At 50.3% G+C, this 10,387-nt stretch overlaps 1 protein-coding gene across 1 annotated transcript in view; it reads left to right on the forward strand.

The window, feature by feature from the left end:
- MAP3K15 (mitogen-activated protein kinase kinase kinase 15) overlaps positions 1–10,387 on the forward strand; it is a 142,440-nt gene that overhangs the window by 130,818 nt on the left and 1,235 nt on the right. Inside the window, exons 19-26 of the mRNA XM_068962887.1 lie at positions 3,296–3,453; positions 4,350–4,533; positions 5,105–5,264; positions 5,698–5,872; positions 6,552–6,737; positions 7,359–7,464; positions 8,320–8,533; positions 9,543–9,655. Of these exons, the coding sequence (XP_068818988.1) occupies positions 3,296–3,453; positions 4,350–4,533; positions 5,105–5,264; positions 5,698–5,872; positions 6,552–6,737; positions 7,359–7,464; positions 8,320–8,533; positions 9,543–9,655 (1,296 nt within the window). The remainder of the gene's footprint in view (positions 1–3,295; positions 3,454–4,349; positions 4,534–5,104; positions 5,265–5,697; positions 5,873–6,551; positions 6,738–7,358; positions 7,465–8,319; positions 8,534–9,542; positions 9,656–10,387) is intronic.

Below are 10,387 nucleotides of genomic sequence, written 5' to 3' on the forward strand. Positions count from 1 at the left end.
GAATTCAAAGCTTTCCATCGGGGGTGCTAACTGGGCTATAGCACATAATTCTGAAGGGACGAGATGAGGCTGGTTCTGAAAGTATGGAGGGACAAAAAAAAAAGCTGGTAATGAGCCAACCACTGCTACTGCAACCAGCTGAGGGTCCAGAGGGAAACTTGCTAACCTCTCCTTCCTGTCACTTGTGCACAGGCGCCCAAGTGGCCAGGGAGCAGCAGGCGGAGCAGAAATGTGGTTTGCACAGTCCCAGACCCAGTGTAGCAGAGCTGAGAGATAACAGCTTGATAAACAGCACAGCGGCATGGTTCTCCTAAGTTAATGAATTACTGGTCAGTTAGAAGGCACATCGCCTGTGGAGGCCTCGCTCTGTGTTGTTCACTGTAGTAGGAGCTTGTAGGGGATGTTGTGTCACTGGAGGCTCCCTTCCTGGGGCTCTGAGGTTTCCTAACACTGCAGCCACTGCTACAAGCCTCCATCTTGCCCAACCCTGCTGCCAACTGAACACTTCCCTACCAGACTTTCAGCTCAGGAGACCAAAGCCATCATTTTTGCCCTGCTAATCTCTTGCACTCACTGATACAGCCCAATTTATGTTTAACTTCAAATTAGGAAGAATCAAATACAATCTAAAAAAAATTCTTTTAATTAACATTTATTTCTTCAGTCTCAGCAGCCACATTTCAAGAGCTCAACAGTCATATGTGGCTAGTGGTGACCATCTTGAACTGCACAGAATAGACCATTTCCATTATTGAAGAACATGCTATTGGTCAGAGCTGTCCTAGAGCCTTTAAAATGCTTACAGGAAAGAAAAATGCTGATAAGACGTTGGATGTTCAAGAGGAAGATGTAGTAGGTGGCATCTCCAAACTTACTTTAACCAATGAGCCCTTTGATTTCATTGATCAAGACTCAGGAAACCTATTTTGGTTGTGTGACTATTTTTTAATTGGAGGATAATTGTTTTACAATGTTGTCTTAGTTTCTGCTGTGCAACGTGAATCAGCTCTGTATACATATATCCCCTCCCTCTCGGACCTCCCTCCCACCTCCATCCCTCCCCTCTAGGTCATCACAGAGCACCAGGCTGAACCCCCTGTATACCAGCTTCCCACTAGCTGTCTGTTTTACACATGGTAGTTTATATATGGCAGTTCTAATCTCGTAACTCATCCCACCCTCCCTTTCCCACCCTGTGTCCATATGTGCTTCCTCTGCATCTGCATCTCCATTCCTGCCCTGCAAATAGGTTCATCCGTACCATTTTTTTCTAGATTCCACCATAGTTAGTGTTAATCACTTAATCATGTTCGACTCTGTGACCCCATGAACTGTAGCCCACCAGGCTCCTCGCTCCATGGAATTCTCCAGGCAAGAATACTGGAGTGGCCTGCCATTCCTTTCTCCAGGGGATCTTCCCAATCCAGGAATCGAACCCAGGTCTCCTGTGTTGCAAGCAGATTCTTTACCATGTGAGCCACTAGGGAAGCCACATACATGTGTTAATATATGATATTTGTTGTTCTCTGTCTGGCTTACTCTACTTAGTATGGTCATCTGTAGGTGCATCCATGTTGCCGCAAATTATATTATTTCATTCTTTTTATTGGCTGAGTAATATTCCACTGTAGAGATGTAGCACATCTTCTTATCCATTCCTCTGTTGATGGGCATCTGGGTTGCTTCCATGTCCTGGCTACTGTAAATAATGGTGTAGTGAGCATTGGGGTGTACATGCATCGTTTTGCATTATGGTTTTCTCAGGGTATATGCCAGGAGTGGGATTGCTGGGTCATATGGTTGTGATCCTGAGGCAGGCGCTGGAATTTCTTGGTACGTTGATGTTCTCGATTCACCCTTTGGCCAATATCACCTCCAAGTTGGCTGTTTATTATAAATGTCTTTGCCAGCACACAGCATCTGCTGCTGCTCCCACATTCCCCTCTCCTCTCCTCAGGATTAGTTTCAAGGAAAAGCAAAGATTTTACTCTTAGAGCCCTTGATTGACCTCGCTGCCCCATCTCTCCGACAAGCCCTCCTCCTCCCTGATCACCGCTTTCCCTGTGGTAGCCTCTGGTGGCTCGTGATCCACAGGAGAAAGTCCAAAGCCAGCGGTTTCAGAGCACACACAGCGCACCATGCGGGCTGCACCCAGGCAGCTGCCACCTTCATGCTTCCTACTCCCTCCCCCTGGCCTGTGTCAGACAGAGCTCCTGGGTTCACTGTGTGCTTTCCACCCATGCATGGGCTTTGGCTCGAGCCCTTCCCCATGCCTGAAAGTCCTCCTGCTTTGGCCACTTGGCCAAGCCTCATGGCAGGAATCTACTTCACTGGCAGCCGCAGCCAGCACCTGTTTGGCTCGGCCACTGTGTTCTGGCCAGGTCATACTTTCCCCACCTACTGCCAGCCAGTGACCAAGCACAGTGGAGGTACTAGAACCAATGTGGCGCTCTTCCAGTGGGCACCTTTGGGTCAGGGCCTCCTGGACAGCCTGGCTAAGCTGTCTCAGAGCTCTTCTGCCATCAGAGACTGCGCCCCCCACCTTTTATCCTTCACTCACCTTCTCCCAGGAAGTCACTTGTATGTCTAATTCTGACTTGGTATTTATTCTCAGACACCCAAACTGACACAGCTAGAGCTTCCCTTGACTCAAACCAGGCAGAATCAGGCACTTCTCCCTGTGTTCTCAGTGCCTTCTGTGTATACTTGTTAATCTCTGTGTGTGCTCAGTCATGTCCGACTCTTTGCAACCCCATGGTCTGTAGCCCATCAGGCTCCTCTGTGCATGGAATTTTCCAGGCAAGAATACTGGAGTGGGTTGCCATTTCCTCCTCCAGGGGATTTTCCTGACCCAGAGGTCGAACCGTGTCTCCTGCATTGCAGGCAGATTCTTTACCACTGCGCCACCTGGGAAGCACTGACTATATCCTCCATCACACTGCCGCCCTGCTCAGCACACCATCATCATGCCTGTCTCCTCCTCCAGACAGGTCTGGCCCCGTGGGTCTCACATTCCGATCCCTCTGTCTTTGTGGCCTTCTCAGATGTGTTGACTGAATTGGATCAGGCTCATTTATCCCTCAAAGGGCTTGAGCAATCCTCTCTCAATGTGACTAGTGTTAAAGGCACCCTGCATGTCTCTAGTCCAAGAAAAGATGCAGCAACAGTTACACGTGAGATCAGACCCCATCTGTCATTAACAGGAGAATGAAGCTCACACACTTGTTTACTAATGGTACATTTTGTTTTTGAACAACACGGTGCCCACCATCTTTGTTGTATTTTTTCCCAATAGGCACGCTGCAGTACATGGCACCTGAGATCATCGACCAAGGCCCTCGTGGGTATGGCGCCCCAGCTGACATCTGGTCCCTGGGCTGCACCATCATTGAGATGGCCACCAGCAAGCCTCCGTTCCATGAGCTCGGTGAGCCACAGGCAGTGATGTTCAAGGTAAGACATGTTGGGTGACTTAGGTTGCTGGTGTTGGAGAGAGAGAATTCAAATCAAAAACCTCCTCCCAATGCAGAAACCTCTCCACAAAGGTGGACAAGAAAGAAAATAGGTTTTTTTCTTTTCTCTCTCCCTTCTCTCTCTGCCTCTGCCAGTATCTTACTATCTCAACTAGGAATCAAACCTGTGACCCCTGCATTGGGAACCAAAGTCCAAACCACTACACCACCTAGCAACTCCCAAACCCTTAGCTTCTCTTCCCTCCTTACTGTGAGAAATTACTATCAGTTTACAGACGTATAATATACAACCTACCAGTGAATGTTGGTAACTGGATTTCTGGTTTATCTGCCTTTTCTTAACCCAGCTTGGACATCCGGAAGTTCTTGGTTCGCATAATGCCGAAGCCTAGCATGCAAGATTTTAAGCATGACCTTACTAGCATGGGAGACGAGTGCAGTTGCCCAATGCTTAGAACATTCTTTGGTACTGCCTTTCTTGGGATGAGGATTGACCTTTATATATGCCCTTACTTAGGGTTTTCTTAGGGTTTAACTCATCAGAAATTAAATTATTAAATGTCTGTGAAAGGTGTGAGGTACTCATCTAAATGTATCTGTTTCCATACGGAGAGCACATTTATTGAAAAGTTCATCATTTTGCCTGCTGAACTACTGTTTTCTATGTATCATATAAGATGATTGCATTTCTACCTCAGCATATTGATAAGGGTCATATACAACAGACTTACAACAAACATCATACTCAGTGGTATTCCAGAGGCCAGTTGGCACAGCCGTTGCTGGAATCCGGCATCAGCCCTCTGGGATGGCAGACACTGGGGTTGTGTGGCTCTTGTGTGCATCTGCGTGTGCCTCACTGTGCCTTCAATGCAGGTGGGGATGTTTAAGATCCACCCAGAGATTCCGGAAACCCTCTCAGCTGAAGCCAGAGCCTGCCTTTTATCCTGTTTTGAGCCTGACCCCCACAAACGTGTCACCGCCGCAGGCCTGCTCCAAGAGGGCTTCTTCAGGCAGGTGCACAAGGGCAAGAAGAACCGGATTGCTTTTAAGCCGGCAGGTGAGGTCTCCCTGGACAGAGTAGTGGGGGCACAGTAGGGGTGGGGTTGTCCAAGCCCAGGGAATGACTGTCCCTGTGTCCTGCTAGTGTCACAGGGAGCCCCGTAGGTGACACTGAGGTAGCGTCTCCTCCATTCTGCCTGGCTTTCAGGGCTCTGCTTGGGAGGAAGGAGAGAGGCGCCCCAGCTGGGGTTCTGTCTTCCCCAAGTGCAAGGACCAGGGCTTCATGTTTGGAGCCTGGCCTCTCACCCTGTGCTTCTCCCGACTTTGATTAAAGGGTGTCTGTTGTTCTGGGCCAGTAAGTCCTGCTGGGCACTGACAGAAGAGCAGCCTTGCTGTGGATGGGGTCAGAGGCCAGCTCAGCCTCTTGCACCTGGAGAGCCATTGGCTGTTAGAAATGCAGAGTCTTAGGCCCATCCCAGCTCCACGGAAGCAGAGCCTCCGTCTTCCCAGGACCCCTGGGTGATCACTGGCGCCCCCAGTTAGAGCAGCACAGGCTTAGGCCTCCCGGTGGGTCGCCTGGCCCGAGGAGCTGCTCGTGCTCACTCTGCCCTCCCGGCTGCCCCCGACAGAGGGTCCCCGGGGCGCCGTGCTGACCCTGCCCCCATCCGGAGAGCTGCCGGGCAGCAGCAGCAGCGAGCATGGCTCCGTCTCCCCGGACTCCGACGCCCAGCCTGACACGTTCTTCGAGAAGTCCCGCCTGCCCGCGCAGCGGCTCAGCCACCTGCTCAGGTACAGCCGCTCCGCAGCCCTTGGGCACAGAGTGCGTCCTGCGTAAACCGGAGTCTTCCTGTCTGCATGATCAGAAGGGTGGCTGGGCAGCCACTGACATTGCGAGCGAGCGGGCGATGTGGTCGCTTACTGTCCCTTCCCCTCCTCCTCCTCTCCCCCCATTTCCTCCTCCTCCCCATCCCTCCTTATCCTCACCCTGTTACCCCTCCTTCCCCCTTCCTTCTTCCTCTTCTATCCCCCTCTCCCCCAAAACCCTGGTGGTCTGGGGATTAGGAAAAACGATAGTCTCGCCTCCTGCAGTTTCATCTTCCCGAGGCTGGGGACGTGAAAGATCATCTCCCAGCCCCTCCCCCACGGTGTCCCCCCCCCCCCCCCCCCGCACAGAGACCCCGCCCCTGGGAAGCGGAGGACTGTCACGTGCGTTTGTCCGCAGTGTTCCCGATGAGAGTTCGGCCTTGGAGGACCGGAGCGCAGCCTCGTCCCCAGAAGACAGGGACCCGGGCCTTTTCCTGCTGCGAAAGGACAGTGAGCGCCGTGCCATCCTCTACAAAATCCTCTGGGAGGAGCAGAATCAGGTGGCTTCCAACCTGCAGGAGTGCGTGGCCCAGGTACAGGCTGGGCGTGGGGGCTGCAATCCCACCCCCTCCGCCTGAGGCAGGGTCCCGGGAGAGGTCCAAATGGGCCTGCCACCCCCGAACATTTGCAGTTACAATAATCACCATAAGTATTTCCCAACGTCCTCTTTTCCAACAAAAGAGAATACGAAAAAGACTCCACTGAAACCTGAATTTGCCAAATACTGCGGTGAAACCAGGCCCTGATGGGGCCGTGCTGCCCCCTGGTGGAAAACAGGCCACATGGCAGCACAAAGCCCAGTTAACCCCCAGCTGCAGTTAGCCTCTGCTGCCTCTGAGGAAGAAAGGCTGTGGATGGAAATGTGACTTTTAACTCATTTTGGATGGGATGAGGTCCTTTTAGTAAGAGGCCACTGCTCTCTATGAACTGTGCCTTCTGACAAGGCCCATTGGTGGTGGAGGGTGGTTGACAAGGGGTCAAACAGGACGGCAGCCCATGCCTCCAGGGAGGGGAGGGAGCCTCGTAAACCTCTAACAGGAAGCATATGGAGGCAGTTCCAGGACCAGAGACGCTATCTCAGCTGGGGGTTCCCCACTTCCATAAGCTAGTGGACAGTGTGGTTCATCTAGGTGCCCACAGTACTTCTTGAATGCCCCCCGCCCCCAATTTACTCAGTGACTTGATTTTTTTGGTTGGGGGCTTGGTGATCAGAGTTCAGAAGAGTTGCATCTCTCAGTCGGCCACATCAAGCAAATCATTGCGATCCTGAGAGACTTCATCCGCTGCCCGGAGCACAGGGTGATGGCATCCACAATATCAAAGCTCAAGGTGGACCTGGACTTTGACAGCTCATCCATCAATCAGATTCACCTGGTACTGTTTGGATTTCAGGATGCTGTAAGTGTCCCATTTGGCCCTAAAAAACATGACAGAAGGTAGGACGCCCCCCAAAGTGGCTCACGGCTGAGACCGTGGAGTTCGATTACCATCTTCTCCCATAGTATCCATCTCTTCTCACCTGATTACACCTGAATCCCGAGTGCCAGCAGTTCTCTAAACACTGAATGTGTGTGTACATGAGACTGAGATGATTACATTTGGCCACAAAGAGCAGAGTGTAGGATTTGGGGATGAGCAGTATCTGCCAGCTGAGTAGGTGTGTGGTTTAAGCTTATGTGTCTGCACACACAGGTGTGAGCTGCTCCAGGCCCAAGACCATGTCTGGCTTAGCTTTGTGTCTCAAGACCCCGCCACAGAGCCTGAGGTTTCACGGGTGCTCCACAAACATTTGCTGAATAAACAAAGAGGCCTGTGCAGTAGCTCCAATCGCTGTACCTGCCCTCTCGACCCCAGTGTGACTTGAGGTCAGCTTAGAGGAGGACTCAGTCAGAAGAAACGTAAACCCAGGGCAGCATGGTTAACACTTTTACCTCAGAGTAGAAGCAAATTTGAATTGGTAAGAACTCCTATTTCTGAAAAAATACAGTGGACCAGAAATCTGGATTTTTGTGATTACAGGTAAATAAAATCTTGAGGAACCACTTAATTAGGCCCCACTGGATGTTTGCAATGGACAACATCATCCGACGAGCAGTGCAGACTGCGGTCACCATCCTCATCCCAGGTAAGGGCCCCTCTTTTTGGTCATGGTAAATTAGGCTATGGTGGGTATGGAAAAGGTCAGCCAGGTCCTCTGTGCTCACCAGTTGTTACTCTTCCTTTCCCATCGGGGGCTGTATACGTCCTTGGAATTAAGGAAAATGATGTCACAGACCCCTTTGGTGTCAGTATTTTGTGATTCCAAGCACACCTTCTGGTGCTATTTACATGTCCCCCACCCCAGCATAACTAAGGAGCACGCCGCAGGCTAACGATACACCCAGTGCACTGAGCCTCAGGGCCTGGACCCTTGTGTGCTCAGGACCACCTCCTAGTTGGCTGATGATTTAAATGGCTATCTTCTCTCTCATCACGTGGTAGCTACACAAATCTCTGGCTTTCATAGGCTCTAATTTTCAAATGTTAGAGCAGCTTAGTACCCAAGTTGATCTTCCTTCTGTGACGCCTCCTAGGAAGGGGGGCTCGGAGGCACTTCTGTTGACACTGCCGCTTCCTCTCTTTACTCTGCTCCCTCCCTGTCATCCTCTACCTGCACTCAGCCCAGGCTCCACTTGTGGGAGTGGCTTGTTAAACCCCAGGACTTCATTACTCCCCTCTCCAAGCAGGGAACTGCAGAAAATACACAGGCCTGGGTGGAAGGCTGCTTGTCCCTTTTTACAACTGCCCTTGCCTAACTAACTTGGATCATCTTTTCAGGTAGAGGTAATAGTCTCCTCTCCCTTTATTAAGGTCAGCAGTCTCCTGGTGGAGCATCGCATTGGCCGGGCTGGCCTCCCTGCCTGGTTTGCTGGCCTGGGACATAAGCTACACCAAGCATATGACCTTGTTGAACCGTGCTCCTTCTCTTCCATGATTTCAGAGCTCCAAGCCCACTTTGAGCCTGGCTCAGAGACTGAAGGCATGGAAAAGGACACCGATGAGATGGAAGAGGACTATTCCCCCGCAGACCCGCCTGCAAGCGAGGCACAGGTGGCACGTGGATGGAGCGAGCCAGCTTCAGCAGTTGCTCAGGAGGCCCCACCCCAGCAGCACCTGAGCTTTCAGCTGAGCAAACTGAGGCAGGAGACCAGCAGGTAGGTGGGGATGGGACAGAGTTGTTCAGTGCTTCACCCAGGTCTCAGAAAGTCATCTTCGTCCCCCAAGGAACTGGGCAAGGGAATATTCTCAGCTTCAACTGGGGACCTGGAAGGATGCCTTTCTTTAAAGGCAGAGTGTTCCTGGCTACAATGGGGTGTCCCTATTTCAGAAGAAAAGTTGTATACACCCCTGTATAGGGATCTCTGAAGTTTAACTGTACAGATTTTTTGTTTTGAAAAATGTGAAAGTTGACAGTGTATGTAGCACTTCTTTTAAAATGGTTTTCCAGTAAGGTTAATAATCACCTGATTCATCAAATGTTATACATGGATTCAAAGGTGATTGATTTCCAGGGTCCATGGGCACTGTATCTTCCTCCCTCAAGATAATTAGTAATGCGACAGCAGCCAGCCTGACGGCACAGCTCACAAGCACATGGCTGCTTCATGCCCACCCTGTGGCACAGAGATGCCTCAGCTGCTGTTAGGCTCAGCAGGGAGGCACCTGCCGCCCTGACTGAGGGAAGCAGCTCTGTCCCGAGTGCTGGTGAGACCAAGAGCACAAGGCATTTTGGTGCCCTCCTGGGTAAGTATTGGCCGTAGCGTCCCTCCTACCTTCCAAGCGGCATCTTTCCTGCACCACCCCCAGCTGTCAACAGCAGCAAGGCTTCTATCTTGAGGTACTCTCCAGTGAGGAGGGAATAGCTTCACCACGTTTCACAACTTGACCTGACTTAGGAAGACAAGCAGGCTGAGTTCTCCTGATCACCATCAGGTTATCTTTTGGTTTATGATACATTTTGATATAGAAGATACCCACACACTGAGCAGGGCTGGTCTTTGTTTACAAGGGGAGGAAACACAAGGAAGGTGCCCATGTGCAGGCTGAAATCTGATCCTAGACTGACCTGGGACTGTGCCATTTTTTTAAACTTCTGTTTAACAAATGTTTGAGTTGAGCTGAATGGTGTTAGGCTCTCTGCATGTTTTGTTTCGTTCTAACCAGACTTTTGGAACACCTGGTTCAAAAAGAGATAGAGTACCAGAATCTTCTACGGCACATCCTAGAACAGAAAACTCAAGAATTGTACCACCTTCGGTTACAATTCACCTCCAGTGGTGAGTGATTTTCCACTTGCTGGGACTTGTGTGTGTGAGACCGTTAAAATCTGGCTAGACTACTAGTCAGCCTTGACACAGCTGAGGTTATTCTCAGCTCAAACCAGTAAGTACTCCAGTAGATTCCAGAATACTCATCAACAATAAAAAGGAACTACCACTACATTCAAAAGCAGATGAATTGCAAAGAAGCCAACATATTTCAATGTTGAACATTTATACGATACTCTGTTAAAGCAAAACTATAGGGACAGAAATCAGAATGGGTGGGGGAGGAGAATAATAGAAGGCCCCAAGAACTTTGGGGCTGATAGAGAAATTTCTCTTGATTGTAGTGGTGGTTCCTTACCTGTGCTTAGTCGTTCTCAGCATTGCACACCTAAAAAGGGTGGTTTGCTGACTAAGGTGTACCTCAGTCAGCCAGCCTTAAGCAACTGGTGCCACCTACACAAGGGCTCCAGCTGCCTCTTGGAATGTGGGGGGGATAAGCTGTGAAGCGAAAGTCAGTATTGAAACCTATCTCCTCATTTGAATTCCAGTGTACTTCAGGGATATGATTCCTTAGAAAAGCATTTTAAAGATGGGAAAACACATTTAAAGTGGTAGAGAATGTATCAAACTCCAAACTAACTAAAATATTCATGTATGATACCTTTAATCTCTATAAAGTGATGCCAAGGACTGTGGACTCTTATGCAGTGTGTAGCTGAGCCAAGCTTAAACCATTTCCTT

Source organism: Capricornis sumatraensis, chromosome X, assembly GCF_032405125.1.
Source record: "Capricornis sumatraensis isolate serow.1 chromosome X, serow.2, whole genome shotgun sequence".
NCBI classification, from domain to species: Eukaryota; Metazoa; Chordata; class Mammalia; order Artiodactyla; family Bovidae; genus Capricornis; species Capricornis sumatraensis.